At 52.1% G+C, this 15,580-nt stretch overlaps 3 protein-coding genes across 3 annotated transcripts; 2 read left to right on the top strand and 1 right to left on the bottom strand.

Moving 5' to 3' along the window:
- The first annotated feature begins 1,234 nt into the window (after positions 1–1,234).
- Positions 1,235–3,686, top strand: Ovol3 (ovo like zinc finger 3). Its single transcript, XM_041654617.1, has 4 exons — positions 1,235–1,328; positions 1,403–1,467; positions 2,159–2,360; positions 3,478–3,686. The coding sequence occupies exons 1-4, from the start codon at positions 1,235–1,237 to the stop codon at positions 3,684–3,686; spliced, it is 570 nt and encodes a 189-aa protein (XP_041510551.1).
- Positions 3,687–3,733: 47 nt separating this feature from the next.
- On the bottom strand, positions 3,734–5,102 carry Polr2i (RNA polymerase II subunit I). Its single transcript, XM_041654276.1, has 6 exons — positions 4,697–5,102; positions 4,564–4,618; positions 4,309–4,382; positions 4,144–4,218; positions 4,005–4,056; positions 3,734–3,831 (listed from the first exon to the last, which is right to left on the bottom strand). Exons 1-6 carry the CDS (start codon positions 4,753–4,755, stop codon positions 3,769–3,771), a joined length of 378 nt encoding a protein of 125 aa, XP_041510210.1. The 5' UTR covers positions 4,756–5,102; the 3' UTR covers positions 3,734–3,768.
- A 118-nt stretch (positions 5,103–5,220) lies between these two features.
- On the top strand, positions 5,221–11,446 carry Tbcb (tubulin folding cofactor B). The gene is made up of 6 exons (XM_041654269.1): positions 5,221–5,480; positions 5,757–5,900; positions 9,777–9,873; positions 10,460–10,651; positions 11,013–11,085; positions 11,184–11,446. Exons 1-6 carry the CDS (start codon positions 5,367–5,369, stop codon positions 11,296–11,298), a joined length of 735 nt encoding a protein of 244 aa, XP_041510203.1. The 5' UTR covers positions 5,221–5,366; the 3' UTR covers positions 11,299–11,446.
- The last annotated feature ends 4,134 nt before the right edge of the window (positions 11,447–15,580 follow it).

The following is a 15,580-nucleotide window of genomic DNA, read 5'->3' as shown; positions in this document are numbered from 1 at the left end:
GGCCAGCCTGGTCTACAAGAGCTAGTTCCAGGACAGGAACCATACATAAGCTACGGAGAAACCCTGTCTCGAAAATAAAAAAATAAAAAAATAAAAGGCCATCTTTGGCTACATAGTAAGTTGGAAGCCAGCTTGGGATGCATAAGACCCTGTTTTTGTTCTATTTGTTTTACAAGGGGTGGTGGTGGTGAGATGGCTCAGCAGGTGAAGGCATTTGCCATGCAAGCCTGGTGACCTGAGTTCAATCCCTTGAACCCAGGTTTTAGGGCTTCTATTGGTGTGAGTAAAACAAACACCAAGACCAACTGGGCTGGGTGGCACACACCTTTAATCCCAGCACTTGGGAGGCAGAGGCAGGAGGATCTCTGTGTTTGCAGCTAGCCTGGTTGACAGAGCAAATTCCAGGACACCCAAGGCTACACAGAGAAACCCTGTCTCAAACAAAGAAACAAATAAATAAATAAAGCAGTGAAGATAACTGTGGGGAGAGTGCCCAGTATTCTTGACTCCTAGTTCAGACATCAGATAAGGATCAATCTAGAACAGCCTACCTGGAGTGTAGTAAGTTCCTGGCAGCTCCAGGGATTTGAGGAGTCCTGTGAGCTCACTAGGAACTGGGCTGTTGACAAACCAGCATTGTAATGCCCTAAGCTAGAAAGATGGATGCCATGTCATCTTCGGAAGTCTGAAGATCAGAGAGATCTTCCTGCCTGAGGAGGTTCGGCTGTCACCCTACACCCGTGGCACAGAACAATCACAGCTGTGCCCACCCGCATCCTTGGACAGCTGTGTGATTTGAATAACCAGGCAGACTGATGATGTGTGTGGCAGGGAACGGACACGGGCTGATTTGCCTGGTAAACCCCTGGAGTCCTTCACCGTGCCAGGACTGGGGCCATGTATCTTTCTTCTCTCCAGCCTCAGGCGCAGCCTAGGCTCTTCCTTCACTCAAGCCTCTCTGGGGGTCCTCTAAGTGTCTCAGCCCCTGGAGATTGCAGTGTTCCTCGGGAGCCTGGCCTAGGGAAGGAGCCATAATGGCAGGCCCTGGAGCAGAGGTAACGAGAGCCAGTTAAGGCTGCTCCCTGGGCTTGTCCCAAAATTTGCATAAAGAGAATGAGGCTCCTCCGTGGGTCTCCTGACCTCACCTAGCTCTGAATAGTTCTGGGCTGAGGTCTGACAGGCAGCAGACAGAGGAGGCAGTCCTGTGGGGAACCACTGCACCATCCTGACAGCAATGCCCCGGGTCTTCCTTGTGAGGAGCCGCCGTCCACAACCACCTAACTGGAGCCGTCTGCCTGACCAGCTCCGAGGAGATGCCTATATTCCAGGTATGCACCTCCCTGGGCCTGGCGGTGACGGGCCAGGGAGACACAAGGGGTCACCCTCTGACTTCTCTCCCCAGACTGCTGCAGTCTGGCAGTGCCACCAGCGCACAGATCTCCTGGTCTGAGAGACACTTGGGCAGCGGTGAGTCTGCGGCTGGCACGGGGACAAATTTCCACCCGCATTCGGGAAGCTGGCTGACCCTTACTCCAGGCCCTGTTGCACACACTTCCGGCCCAGGACCTTCTTCACTTGGCATGCCTCTCCTTTCCCCACAGCCAGCTCAGTCCAGTCTCAGTTAAGACCCGCACTCCCATGGTGTGTGTGTTGGGGGGAGGGGGAGGAGGCAGCTGTAGGGCCCTGCTCTAGGGAGCTGTGTCCGGTGGGTGCAAACTAGGTGGAACGTGATTTACATCAACACTGGGTAAGGTAACAGAGATGGGGGCAGGGGCTGTGCTGCCTTAACCTCCCAGGAAGGCCAGCTGTGCTGTCTTTGAGAGAGCTTGGGGTCAGCTCGGTATCTGAGAGGCCCACACTGAGCAAGGTGCTGAGGATCCTGCAGAAGGGACGGACGTCCACTTCCTCACGGAGCACAGACAATAAAACTAGGAAAGCTTGTATCGGCAAAGTGTGCTCCTGGCAATGGAGGGACATGAAGGGTCAGTGATGGGATTGGTTAAGGAAGGTCTTGAGGAGAGGGTGGCACCTGTCCCCTCTACCCACAGACCCTCTTCTCGCGGTCCTTAGCTGTGGGCACATTTAACTCTTGTTTGTGGAGTAGCAAAGCCTGGGCAGGATCCAGCTGGCCCGGCTAACTCCTGCACCCCTCTGGCAGTCCTCACAGGGAACCCTGACCTCTGCTCCCAGGGCCCCGGGGACACTTGGCTGCCCGCTTTGCCCCAAGGCCTTCCCGCTGCAGCGCATGCTGACTCGGCACCTCAAGTGCCATAGCCCGGCACGGCGCCACGTGTGCCACTGCTGCGGCAAGGGCTTCCACGATGCCTTCGATCTCAAGCGCCACATGAGGACGCACACGGGTGAGCGACAGCAGGGACAATGAGGGTCTGTCTTCTGGACACCAGATGGGGATGGCGAGAGAATGAACCAGAGGGAGATGCATGGAGTATGGGGTCCCCAGAGCGTGGGGATGAGTAGCAGGGACACATCACGAGAGACTGGAGACATGATGTACCTCAGAGGGGGTGGGAATAAGATGGCATCAAGAAAGGGGTCAGGCAGAGGGTAGAGATGGGTGCTGGCTACAGAATTCAGGTTCTGGGGCCAGAAAGATTTCTCAGTGAGTAAAGGCAATCGCTGGCAAGCCTGACAACCTGAGTTCACCCCCAGGACACAGGTGACGTAGGAACAGACTCCCCCTATTACCTTCTGACTTGTGCCATGGCATTTGTGCACAGGTTCACTCGCATGTACACACAAACACACACTAAACAAAACATAGTTAAAAACCTATGCCAGGCTTGGTAGTATTTGCTTTTAATCCCAGCAAATCTGAGTTCCAGACCAAATAGGGCTACACTCCAAATAATCAACAGGGCTGCAGGTGTGGCTCAGTGGTTAAGAGCATCAGCTGCTCTTCCAGAGTAGCTCGGTTCCGCTCCCAGCACCTACATGGCAGCTCCCAGGGGTCTGTTATTTCAGTTCTGGAGTACCCTATGCCTTTACACAGACAAACATGTAAGCAAATACCCAATGCACATAAAATAAAAATAAATCAATCAATAAAGCCAGGCGGTGGTGGCACACATCTTTAATCCTAGCACTTGGGAGGCAGAGGCAGGCAGATTTACGTGAATTTAAGGCCAGCCTGGTCTACAGAGCAAGTTCCAGAACCACCAGGGCTATACAGAGAAATCGTCTCACAACAGAACAAAAAACTTTCAGAATCCAGATTTAGGGCAGTCAAGGGAACTTCCCAAGTTGCTAAGGGCCCCTGCCTTTCTCAGGAGGGCTTCCTCACCCAAAGTCTGGTTCCTGTTGCCTTAGGGAAGGGATAGCAGATGGCTGGTGGGCCGTGAATGTCAGTGTCTGCCCAGCTGAAATAAGGACAGGAAATGCAAGGTGGGAAGTCCACCTACAGTTTACAGCCCAAGCCTAGAGTCAGCAGCCATTGTCCCTTGCCCCTCATCTTTACAGGAATACGGCCGTTCCGCTGTGGAGCCTGTGGGAAAGCTTTCACTCAGCGCTGCTCCCTTGAAGCTCATCTTGCCAAGGTACACGGGCAGCCGGCCAGCTATGCTTACCGAGAGCGCAGGGAGAAGCTGCACGTGTGTGAAGACTGTGGCTTCACCAGCTCTCGGCCTGATGCTTACGCACAGCATCGCACGCTCCACCGCACACTCTGATATACCGGCGCTTCCTATCCACGAGACGAATAAACGGGAAACGCTAGTATAAAAACTGGCATTTATTATAGGTGGGGAAGGGTCATTCAGTCCAGCGGTGGCCGCAGTGTGGGGCGGTGCATACGTAGTACAGGCGCATGGCGTCCTGGCAAGAAGAACGTTCAATTAGAAAGGGTCTGAACCCAGGGGACAGTAGTATGGGGTACCCCAAAGAATAGTCAAAGGAACTTTCCAATCTTGATTCGAGGAAGCATAGGATCAGCCGCAAAATGGCGTTCCCACCCCCTGGGGAGCCACCCAGGAAGGTGGCCCACTCACCTCAGCTCGGGCACTGTGTGACTGGAAGAATACTGCCTCCTTGTGGCCACACCTAAGGGGACGGTTCAGTTACTAAAAGTGTGAAAAGACCCTCGTCATCCCCAGGGGACTGCCACTCTCTTTCCCCCAGGCCACTCACTTCTGGCAAGGGTGGTCCTCCGTCCGAGGCAGCGTGGGGTCCTGAGACACGTCTGCGATGATCTGGGTCAGCTCGCTGCAGGGATGGGGAAGCGAGTAATTACGGTTAGACTGGATGTCCCGAGAGCAGCATACCTGTGTCCCAAGCCGGGGTTCCGCCACTCACTCCACTTCGTGCGTGATTTTGTTGACGTAGATGCAGCTGTTGTCAGCTTCCTGCTGGTAATCGCAATTGCGGCACTACAGGAGGGGGAAGAGTGGCGGGAGGGGTGTCACAAACATATCAGAGGGAGGGCAGGATGATCCCCGGAGGGGAAGGACAAGAAGGGAGAGAGGGTGCATTGAGAGGCAGTAAAGAGGCAAAAGCGTGGGACCCAGTAGGGAACGGAGAGGAGGGCTGAAGAGGGCGGCCGGCACTCACCGCGTACAGCAGAATGCGGTTCTCCTTGTCCTCCTTGGGGTACAGCATGTTATTACTGTGGGGAGAGAGAGGTCCCAGGTCAGCCCCGAAGCCAATCCTCACTGCTTTGCCACACCAGCTGCCCGGGACGCACCATTCCTGGCAGAATCGAATACCCACGAAGCCCGGCTCGTAGGTCCCGTCCGGTTCCATAGCGACGGGCTTGTCGACTCTTCCGCGCTTGCGCGGCCGCTCTACGGACCGCGGGAAGGGTCAGACCGCGGGCAGGGGCTGCGCGCGCGCGCACGCGGGCTCTCGCTCTTGTGGGGGTCTGGCTGACGGCTTGCCGCAATCCTCTGGTACCCTTGCTTCTTGACTTACAGAGTAGCACGGATCTAGGACAAGGGGTGAGACTACGATGCGCAACGCCACCCGCAAGGCACTGAGCGTAAATGGAAGAAGCCGTTGCTCTCTTCTTGGCGTCAGGCACATGCGCCGAGCTTACTCATGGCGAACCAGGCTAACTCCAGCCAGTCTTTCTTCTTGGCGTCCTCCTCCTCCCGCCCTCCTGGGAGGCTTCCCGTGCAGCTATTGGAAGAACCGAGAGGCATGACCCCCTCTCGGGATTGGCTGGATCTGCCCGAGACTCAGCCTGGAGGTGGAGAAAGGACGATAGCGATTGGCCGGTCGTGTTTGTTGGAGCGCTTGTATTGGTCAGCTTCGGGACCAGGGGCGGGACTGATATCCCAGAAGCAGCGGCGGCCACTGCGGAGCCGGTGTGAGGCTGCTGAACCGGATCGCGGGCCACTACAGAGCGCGGCGAGATGGAGGTGACGGGGATCTCGGCGCCCACTGTGACGGTTTTCATCAGCAGCTCTCTCAACAGCTTCCGCTCGGAGAAGCGGTACAGTCGTAGCCTGACCATCGCAGAGTTCAAGGTGTGGCATTGGGGGCGTGGTCCGGGGGCGGGGCCTGAGGCTAGTGGGCGGAGTTTGCGGCGAGGCTGCAGAGAATGGCAACCAGCCTCCGGGGCGTGGGAGCCCCAGAGAAACAGTCCACAGGGTAGGGGCGGGACCCGGGAAAATCAGATGCTCTAGAGAGCCGAGGGGGCGGGACCCAGAGGGGACCCAGCAGGAATGCCGTCGTAGTTGTTGACACGAGCCCGAAAGTGAGGCCTCTGACAGCCTTTCTCCTCTCCTGCCGCCTTGCCGCAGTGTAAACTCGAACTGGTGGTGGGCAGTCCTGCTTCCTGCATGGAACTGGAGCTGTATGGCGCCGACGACAAGTTCTACAGCAAGTTGGATCAAGAGGATGCATTGCTGGGCTCCTATCCTGTGGATGATGGCTGCCGCATCCATGTGAGGCCCCACTTCCTGAACGTTCATTCGTTTGTTTATTTATTGAGCAAGTACTTGCTGTGCTTTGCCCTTCCCTCATGGAACCCCCAGTTAAGCCTGGTGAAAAGCAGTGTTCAGTAGACAGTGACAAACCAGAGTTGTCTGGACCCTGTTAGAGGCACCACGGGGAAATGGTCAAACACAGGAGGCACTTGACTTCACTTGGGGGCGTGAGAAAAGGCTTCCTGGAGGAAAGGGTGTTTGAGCTATATCCTGAGGCTACTTACGTGGGCGGGGGGGGGGGGGGGGCGGAGGAGAAAGTACAGAGCGCTAAAGAATTGTGGTGTACCACCATGAGCAGTTAGGCTAGCCAGGCTGGGAGAAGCAAGAACACAAAAGGCCTCTGTGTGCATCATGCTTAGATGTCCGATTCTAAGCTCTGCCTCCATTCCCTTTCCTGTCTTGTGTTGTATTCTCAATCCACAAAGTTCATTTCCATAAACCCACATGGCTGAGCCTTCTGATCTTTACTTAAGTTCCTCCAGCACTGGAGACAGTGGGCACACCTGTAATCGCAGCATTCAGGAGGAGTTAGGAGGCAAGCCTGAGATAAACAGTGGTACTCAGTTAAAAAACAAAATAAACACCAGGTGGTGGTGCAACACGCCTTTAATCCATCGCTGGGCGATGGTGGCGCATGCCTTTAATCCCAGCACTCGGGAGGCAGAGGCAGGCGGATCTCTGTGAGTTCGAGACCACCCTGATCTACAGAGCTAGTTCCAGGACAGGCTCCAAAGCCACAGAGAAACCCTATCTCTAAAAACCAAAAAATAAAAAATAAAAAAATAAAAAAAAAGAAAGAAAAGAAAAAAAAAAAGAGCTAGTTCCAGGACAGGCTCCAAAGCTACAGAGAAACCCTGTCTCAAAAAACCAAAAAATAAACAAACAAGCCACGCAGTGATGGCACACACCTCTAATCCCAGCACTTGGGAGACAGTGGCAGGTGGATCTCTGTAAATTCAAGGCCAGCCTGGGCTACATAGTGAGTTCCAGGATAACCAGGACTACACAGTGAAACCCTGTCTCAAAAAAAAAATAGGAGCTGATCGCAGGAGCCAGTCAGCCCGAGATCAGTTCCTGGACCCTCATTAAGGAGAGAACCAGTTCCACACACACACACAAAATGGAAGGGCCAGGTGTGGTGGAACCACAAGGCCTAAGCTCAGTTGTTAGCACAGACAAGAAAATGGCCTTCCAGATAGCACCTTTACGAGTCAGCAGTTTCATGTGTTCTGTTTGTCTTTATTTATCTTGTGCCATGGTGCACACAGGTATGGTTTTCTCCTCTGCGTGAGTCTTGAGTTGCCCTCCGAGGACCGGGTTGGCCAGCAGCACCTTTGCCCACTGAGCCATCCCACTGCAACTGTCCTGTTCTTTCCCCTTGTCGCTGTTTTGGTTTGTTTTTAGATTTATTCATTTTGTTTTATGTGTGTGAGTCCTTTGCCTGTATGAGTGTCTATGCGTAGAGGCCAGAAGAGGACATTGGATCCCCTGGAACTGGAGTTGCAGGTGTTATGGACTGCTGTGTGGGTGCTGAGAACCGAACCTGGGTTCTGCAAGAGCAGCCAGTGCTTTCAACTGCTGAGCCACCTCTCCAGCACCTCTTGTGTTTTTGAGATAGTTTTGTCCCTGATTGGCCTCAAATTCCCTGTGGAGCCATGGCTAGCCCTCTATTCCTGAGCTTGTCTCCACATGCCAGGTGGAATTATAACTTAGTATAAAAATTTGACCTCTCTTTCTCTTTTTTTTAAAGCATATTTTGGGTTTTCTCTTTGCTCTTAGCTGTTTCCACGCTCTAGCATATCACGGGGCTTTCTCACTGGTCTGGCTTTTTGTCCCTGATTAGAATTCTGGGAGGGCAGAAGTTGCCCTCGCTGTAGGTCAGTGCTGTGTCTCCAGCTATGGGAATAGGGCCCAGCACAGACAGGGTCCTCCAGGAATCACCAAGTCTCTGCTGATTCGTTGACCCCCAGAATAACACCAGGACTGTGGTTCCCTTATCTCCGTTTGTGGGAGAAGGAATTGTTGCTGTTGTTTCTTTCTGTTTGTTGGTTGATTGTTCTTATGCAGTTTGATTTCTGTGTGTGTGTGTGTGTGTGTTCTCCAGACTGTAGTGTGTGTGTGTTCTCCAGACTGTAGTGTGTCTGTGTGTGTGTCTGTGTGTGTGTCTGTGTGTGTATGTGTTCTCCAGACTGTAGTGTGTCTATGTGTGTGTGTGTGTGTATGTGTTCTCCAGACTGTAGTGTGTGTGTGTGTATGTGTTCTCCAGACTGTAGTGTGTGTGTGTGTATGTGTTCTCCAGACTGTAGTGTGTGTGTGTGTGTGTGTTCTCCAGACTGTAGTGTGTCTGTGTGTGTGTGTTCTCTAGACTGTGGTGTGTGTGTGTGTGTCTGTGTGTGTGTATGTGTTCTCCAGACTGTAGTGTGTGTGTGTTCTCCAGACTGTAGTGTGTCTGTGTGTGTGTTCTCCAGACTGTAGTGTGTGTGTGTGTATGTGTTCTCTAGACTGTGGTGTGTGTGTCTGTGTGTGTATGTGTTCTCCAGACTGTAGTGTGTGTGTGTATGTGTTCTCTAGACTGTGGTGTGTGTGTGTGTCTGTGTGTGTGTATGTGTTCTCCAGACTGTAGTGTGTATGTGTTCTCCAGAGTGTAGTGTGTCTGTGTGTGTGTCTGTGTGAGTGTATGTGTTCTCCAGACTGTAGTGTGTCTGTGTGTATGTGTTCTCCAGACTGTAGTGTGTCTGTGTGTGTGTTCTCCAGACTGTACTTGTCCTTGAACTCTTACCTCTACCTCCAGAGTGCTGAGATTATAGGCCTGGGCCGCCCTCCCAACATTGGAATTTACTCTTTCTTTCTTCCTTTTTTTTTTCTTTTTTAAAAAAAAAAAAACAAGAAGAACAAAATTTTCGGTGATTCTGACTCTTTGAAAAAGATTGGAGTTGACAGTTGTGAGCTGTCATGTGGGTTCTGGGAATTGAACCTGGGTCCTCTGGAAGAGCAGACAGTTTTCTCAACTGCTGAGCCATCTCTCCAGCCCTGGAATTTACCTTCTTGAGGGTGAACTCTTGGTAGAATTTTGACCTGGGTCTGCCCTGACTCCAGAAGCCACTAAGCCTGGAGAACTGGTCATTTTTTTTCTGTTCATGTATCCTGTTACTGGTTCTTCAAACATCTGTGTTGGGTTGGGCATAGTTGCAAGACATAACCCAGAAGGCCTGTGTTAGCTCTACCCATGGGGTATGGTGGCATTGGCTGAATGATCACAGAACCAGACAGGAAAATCTGTGGGAATGAGGGCTGTGCAGGAGAGCTTGGCATCTCGGGTGCTGGGGAGGCTGGGCCTTGAGTGAGATCTGTGAGGATTTCTGGGAGCAGGTGCCATGCAGCTTCCGGGAGCTATTGGGGAGGACAGTGGATGTTAAGAGGGCCTGAGCATGAGGGGTCTGCTGTGCCTCGGGTGTTCATGGCACCTCAGGTTGTAGGCAGGAAGCCAGATGGAGGACAGGCAGAACAGGGAAACCAGAGACCCAGATGATCCTGGTTCTGGAGGTGGGGACCACCCTGAGAGGAAGGATGTAAGCCAGACTTGAAATCTCCAGCTGGTTTCAGGAGATGTTGATGCCAGGGTGTGGAGGACATTTGGGGGCAGATGCAGTATCCAGGGGCTGAGCTGGGGATGAGGAAGAGGAGTGGCCGGTGTCTGTTCTGCTGTGCTGGTGGCGGGCAGGGGAGGAGTGTGGCTTCTGCTAGTCTCCAGACTGTACCAGTGTGTGACTTGATGCCAACATCCCAGGTCTTCTCCGACCCTGGTCCCCACTGACTCCCCTCCTCTTACCAAAGGTCATTGACCACAGTGGTGTCCGGCTTGGAGAATATGAGGATGTGTCCAAGGTGGAGAAATTCGAGATCTCATCAGAAGCTTATGACCGGAGGCAAAGTACAGAGTGCTTGGGCCGGGCTGGAGGGGGCGTGTGGGGTTCAGAAGGCTGGGAGAGACAGTGGGGCCATCACAGGCTAGGCAGCAGGAGCGGGCCTTGGAGAGTGGGAGGTGGGACTCAGGGACAGACACTGGGAGATGAGTCCAGGCAGCTGAGGTGGAGTGGCCCTGCAGGATGGGGTTAGGCAGGCAAAGGGGCCTCTGAAAGACGGGGACTCGAGGTGGGTTGGGGATTGGGTTGAGGGAGTAGTGGTAAAGATGGCATGGGATATATACAGGGTGGTGTGGCATTTGGAGCAGGCATCTGAGGAAAGGTCAGAGTGGGTAGACAGGGGAGCACTTCGGGAGCCAGATGAAGATGAACGGAATACCAGACCAGAGGGGTGTGTGGAGAAATAGGGTCAGGTGAGGGACGGGAGGCAGATGGGGGTAGGGAGAGGAAAGTAGGGGAGAGGCTTGAGGTGGTGGCAGCTCTTAAATACTCCGAATAGAATTTCTGCATGTATGTCAGCCCTTTGTGGGAGGAACGTGCTCTGAAGGTCAGGTTTGACCCTGTCCCCCATCCCCGTCCCCACCCTGCCCGCAGACACAGTTCGGTCCTTCATGAAGCGCAGCAAGGTAGGCCCATACAATGAAGAACTTCGGGCACAGCGAGAGGCTGAATCCGCCCAGCGCCTCAGCGAGGAGAAGGCCCAAGCCAGTGCCATCTCTGTGGGTAGCCGTTGTGAGGTGCAGGCACCTGGCCAGTCCCTTCGCCGAGGCACTGTCATGTATGTAGGTAGGTGTCTTTCTGTCACTGTGACTGGAAACTTGACAGAACTTTCGGAAAGATGTCTTTTGGCTCGTAGTTTCAGAGGGTTCAGCTCATGGTCATTTGGATCCATGCACTTGGCCACAGCATCATGGAAGACCAGGCTGGCCTCAAACTCAGAGGCTGAGCTTCCTCGGCCTCCCAAGTGCTGGTATTAAAGGTGTGCACCACCTTGCCCAGCTCCTATGGAATCTGTGCAGTCAGTCATTGCCCATTAAGCAGTGGAGGAAGGAGTCTGTCTCCACGGCAGCCTTTCTGCTCCACCAGGAAGCATGAGCCAGGAGCGAGCTCCATTTAGAGGTTTCACCAAGATTTCTCTCCTGGGCAGGACTTACAGATTTCAAGCCAGGCTACTGGGTTGGCGTCCGGTACGACGAGCCCTTGGGGAAGAATGATGGCAGGTAACGTGTGGCCGCTGCTGTGTGTGCTTGTCCGTGTATGTGGGAGCCAGCAGCCACCCCTCAGCCCCTCACTGCTGCCTTCCCGTCCTGCCCTGCAGTGTGGATGGGAAACGCTACTTTGAATGCCAGCCTAAGTACGGTGCCTTTGTCAAGCCGGCGCTTGTCACCGTGGGAGACTTCCCCGAGGAAGACTACGGGTTGGATGAGATGTGACACTGAAGGAAGGATGTGGTCCCCTGCTGCGGCCCTGACAGGGCCCCTCTGTCTGTCCACCTGTGGCCCTTTCCTCCCCGTTTAATATTATTCACTTCTGTCTGCTGTTGACTTTTGAGATTTGTGCATTAAATTAACCAGAACCCAGGAAGATATGTGAGTCTCTTGATTCGGGAAGATCATGGTAGTGATTCATGGTGGGCGGTGGTGGTGGGCACACCTTTGATCCCAGCACTTAGGAGCAGAGGCAGGTAGAGCTCTGAGTTCAAGGCCAGCATGATCTACAGAGTGAGTTCCAAGAATAGCAAGAAGTACATAAAAAGACCCCTTCCAAAAAAAAAATCTGGATGAAGGGATGGCACCTAGACTCCTCCAAGAGATGGCTTTACACCTTCTGTTTTGTTTTGCTTGTGTTTTGAGACAGGGTCTCTCTGTAGGTTTAGAGCCTATCCTGGAACTAGCTCTTGTAGACCGAGTGCTGGGATTAAAGGCCTGTGCCGCCACCACCCAGTGGCTTTACACCTTTTTACTTACAATAATATCCTGAGCGCTGGAGAGGCAGCTCCTGGCTAAGAGTGCTTGCTGTGGGGCTGGGGAGACAGCTCAGCGGTTAAGAGCACTTGCTGTTCTTCCGGAGGACCTGGGCTCAATTCCCAGCACCCATATGGCAGCTCACAACTATCTATAATTCCAAAATCTGACCCCCTCACACAGACATCCATGCAGGCAAAACACCAATGCATGCAAATAAACTTTAAAAAAAAAAGTGCGAACCTTATAGAAGAGAAAGTGGGAAGCACACTTGAACACGTTGGCACAAGGAACCACTTCCTAAATAGAACCCCAGCAGCACAGACACTGAGAAAAACAATTAATAAATGGGACCTTCTGAAACTGAAAGCTTCTGTAAAGCAAAGGACACGGTCAACAAGACAAAACGACAGCCTACAGAATGGGAAAAGATCTTCACTAACCCCACATCAGACAGAAGTCTGATCTCAAAAATATACAAAGAACTCAAGAAATTGGACACCAAAAAGAACACATAATGCATTAATAAAATGGAGTACAGACCTAAACAGAGAACCCTCAACAGAGGAATCTAAAATGGCTGAAAGACACTTAAGGAAATGTTCAACATCCTTAGTCATCAGAGAAATGCAAATCAAACAACTATGAGATTCCATTTTACACCTGAAAGAATGGTCAAGATCAAAAACTCGGATGACAACTTATGCTGGAGAGGTTGTGGAGAAAAGGGAACACTTCTGCATTGCTGGTGGAATGCAAGCTGGTACAACCCCTTTGGATGTCAGTGTGGTGATTTCTCAGAAAATTAGGAAACAACCTTCAAGACCCAGTAATACCACTTTTGGGTATATATACAAAGGATGCTCAATTGTGCCCCAAGGACATGTGCTCAACTATGTTCATAGCAGCTTTGTTTATCATAGCTAGAACCTGGAAACAACCTAAATGCCCCTCGACCGAAGAATAGATAAAGAAAATATGGTAATTTACACAATGGAGTACTACACAGCAGAAAAAAATAACGACATCTTGAATTATGCAGGAAAATGGATGGAGCTAGAAAACATTATTTTGAGTGAGGTAACCCAGACACAGAAAGACAATTATCACATAGGTGTTTTTTTTTTTTGTTTTTGTTTTTTCGAGACAGGGTTTCTCTGTGGCTTTGGAGCCTGTCCTGGAACTAGCTCTCTAGACCAGGCTGGTCTCGAACTCACAGAGATCCGCCTACCTCTGCCTCCCGAGTGCTGGGATTAAAGGCGTGCGCCACCATCGCCCGGCTACATAGGTGGTTTTTAAACATAAAGCAAAGAAAGCCAGCCTACAAACCACAACCCCAGAGAACTCAGACAACAATGAAGACACTAAGAGAGACTCACATAGATCTAATCTACATGGGAAGTAGAAAGTAGAAAAAGACAAGATCTCCTGAGTAAATTGGGAGCATGGGGACCTTGGGGGAGGGTTGAAGAAGGGAGAGGAGAGACAGGGAGGGGAGCAGAGAAAAATGTAGAGCCCAATAAATATCAATAAAAACAAGTGCTTGCGCTATAGCAGAGGACCAGCGTCCATCCCAGCATGCAGCTCATGAAGGCTCCCGTCAACATCCTGCAAACACAGTCTACATACAGCTTCCTCTTAAATACTCTGCTGCTGTAACAGCCAAGACAGCGGGGCTTCTGAAGATGAAAGCTCAGGTCCGGCTTTGTTGTTGTTGTTTTTTTATTTATTTATTATGTATACAACATTCTGCCTCGATGTATGCCCGCATGCCAGAGCAGGGCGCCAGATCTCAGTACAGATGGTTGTGAGCCACCATGTGGTTGCTGGGAATTGAACTCAGGACCTCTGGAAGAGCAGCCAGTACTCTTAACCTCTGAGCCATCTCTCCAGCCCTTTGTTGTTGTTTTTGAGACGTAGTCTGGCCTGGACTTACTGTGTAGGCCAGGCTGGCCTCAAACTCAGATCCTTCTTAACCGCTTTCTCCTAGGTGCTAGGAATAAAGGCAAGCGTAACCACGCCCTTTCTCCCAGGTGCTAGGAATAAAGGCGTGTGTGACCACGCCTTCCCTGCAGCTTGACTCACTTTCTTTAGGGGCTCACATACTCCCCAGTATGACGATCTCCGTGTCAGCAGCCATCTCTGTACACCTTGGTGTATGCCCATCCTCTCCTACCTCACATCCAGGAGCAGCCTTTAAGGCAGAGCACCAGAGCCGGACATGGTAAGTCACTGAAGTCCTAGCATTCAGGAAGCGGAGGCAGGAGGTTAGCCTTGGTGATCTGGAGGACAGTCCAGGTTATGAGGAATTCCAAACCTGCCTGTGCTAGAGTACAAACCTGGAAGAGGCACAGTTCAAAACTTACTCGTGGCTGGAGAGATGGCTCAGAGGGTAAGCAACCACATGGTGGCTCACAACCATCTATCATGATACCTGGTGCCTTCCTTGCCAGCAGTACATTGTATGCTTAATAAATAAATAAATCTTTAAAAAAAAAACTTACTCGTAACTCATTGGCCAGGGTGTTGTCATGTGACCCCCTGGTAAAACTAGGAGAACCTGGGAGTCAGGCTGTTAGCTCAGCCAGCTGTGAAAGGAGCCGTACTAGAGCCCTGGAGGAGGGAGGGTGCTGGGGAGATCCGCTGCAGACCCGCACCCGAGGGACCTTTGCGTTCTAAGACTTGTTCTTATGTTTTGCCCACGAAGGCAGAAAAGGGTATCAGGTTCCCTAGAAGTGGAGTTACTATTGGGGGCCACCAGGCATGTGCTGGGAATTGAACCCAGATCCTCTGGGAGAGCAGCCGGGGCTCTGAACTGCCTAGCCATTTCTCCTGCCCCGGTTGGTGTTTTAAGGAAGTAAGCCAGGCCAGGTTTGTGGTACAGGCCTGCCATCCTCCCTCCTCAGACAGGTCTGGGCTACTCAGTGAGCTGAAGGCCCTGCCTGAAGGAACGGTGAGACCTGGCCTCAAAACCCACAAAGAAAACTAGGCGGTGGTGGCCCACGGCTGCCTTTAATCCCAGAACCCAGGAGGCAGAAGCAGGTGGCCAGCCTGGTCTACAGAGTGAGTTTCAGGACAGCCAGGGTTACACAGAGAAACACTGTCTCAAAAAACCAAAAATCAGAAGAGAAAAGGAACATTAGCAAGCTTCGGCTTCAATTCCAGCACCCACCTGGTGGCTCACAGCCATCTACAACTCCAGGGGATCAGACGCCATCTTCTGGCCTCAGATGGCACTGCAGACATGTGCCACATAGACATACATGCCCCCCAACACACAAAAAACTCATAAACACATAAATTTTTTAAAAAATTAAAATAAAAAGAGGGCTGGGAATATTGCTCAGGGGCAGAGTATTTGGCTGGCATATGTTCCCATTTCAAGTAGAGAAAAGAGAGAGAGGAAGGGAGGGAGGGAAGGAAGGAAGGAGAAGGGAAGGAGGGAGGGAGGGAGAGAGGGAGGGAGGGAGGGAGGGAGGGAGGGAAGAAAGCACTGGAAGTTGGAAGTAGGCAAGTAGCAGGAAGCCATTCTTTGCAGCATTGTGCAGCCTGGCAGAGACCACTGCCCTCAGGCTAATGATATGTGTGCAGCCCTGCATTCTGGAGGGTGAGTCACTAGGCTTGTGCAGCCTGGCAGAGACCACTGCCCTCAGGCTAATGATATGTGTGCAGCCCTGCATTCTGGAGGGTGAGTCACTAGGCTTGTGCAGCCTGGCAGAGAGCACTGCCCTCAGACTAATGATATGTGTGC

Source organism: Microtus oregoni, unplaced genomic scaffold, assembly GCF_018167655.1.
Source record: "Microtus oregoni isolate MIOR12 unplaced genomic scaffold, Mior012 000006F_ref0000085, whole genome shotgun sequence".
In the NCBI taxonomy this organism is placed as follows: Eukaryota; Metazoa; Chordata; class Mammalia; order Rodentia; family Cricetidae; genus Microtus; species Microtus oregoni.
Note: the sequence above shows the minus strand (reverse complement) of the source record. Positions and strands in the feature narration are given on the sequence as shown.

What these genes read in the sequence shown, in the direction of transcription:
- Ovol3 (XM_041654617.1), top strand. Translation starts at nt 1,235, where the DNA reads ATGCCCCGGGTCTTCCTTGTGAGGAGCCGCCGTCCACAACCACCTAAC. An exon ending in AGGAGATGCCTATATTCCAG is followed by an intron (nt 1,329 to 1,402) that starts GTATGCACCTCC and finishes TTCTCTCCCCAG; the next exon opens with ACTGCTGCAGTCTGGCAGTG. An exon ending in CCACATGAGGACGCACACGG is followed by an intron (nt 2,361 to 3,477) that starts GTGAGCGACAGC and finishes TCATCTTTACAG; the next exon opens with GAATACGGCCGTTCCGCTGT.
- Tbcb (XM_041654269.1), top strand. Translation starts at nt 5,367, where the DNA reads ATGGAGGTGACGGGGATCTCGGCGCCCACTGTGACGGTTTTCATCAGC. An exon ending in TGACCATCGCAGAGTTCAAG is followed by an intron (nt 5,481 to 5,756) that starts GTGTGGCATTGG and finishes GCCTTGCCGCAG; the next exon opens with TGTAAACTCGAACTGGTGGT. An exon ending in AGGCACTGTCATGTATGTAG is followed by an intron (nt 10,652 to 11,012) that starts GTAGGTGTCTTT and finishes TCTCCTGGGCAG; the next exon opens with GACTTACAGATTTCAAGCCA.
- Polr2i (XM_041654276.1), bottom strand. Translation starts at nt 4,755, where the DNA reads ATGGAACCGGACGGGACCTACGAGCCGGGCTTCGTGGGTATTCGATTC. An exon ending in GAGGACCACCCTTGCCAGAA is followed by an intron (nt 4,057 to 4,143) that starts GTGAGTGGCCTG and finishes CCGTCCCCTTAG; the next exon opens with GTGTGGCCACAAGGAGGCAG. An exon ending in CACACAGTGCCCGAGCTGAG is followed by an intron (nt 3,832 to 4,004) that starts GTGAGTGGGCCA and finishes TCTTCTTGCCAG; the next exon opens with GACGCCATGCGCCTGTACTA.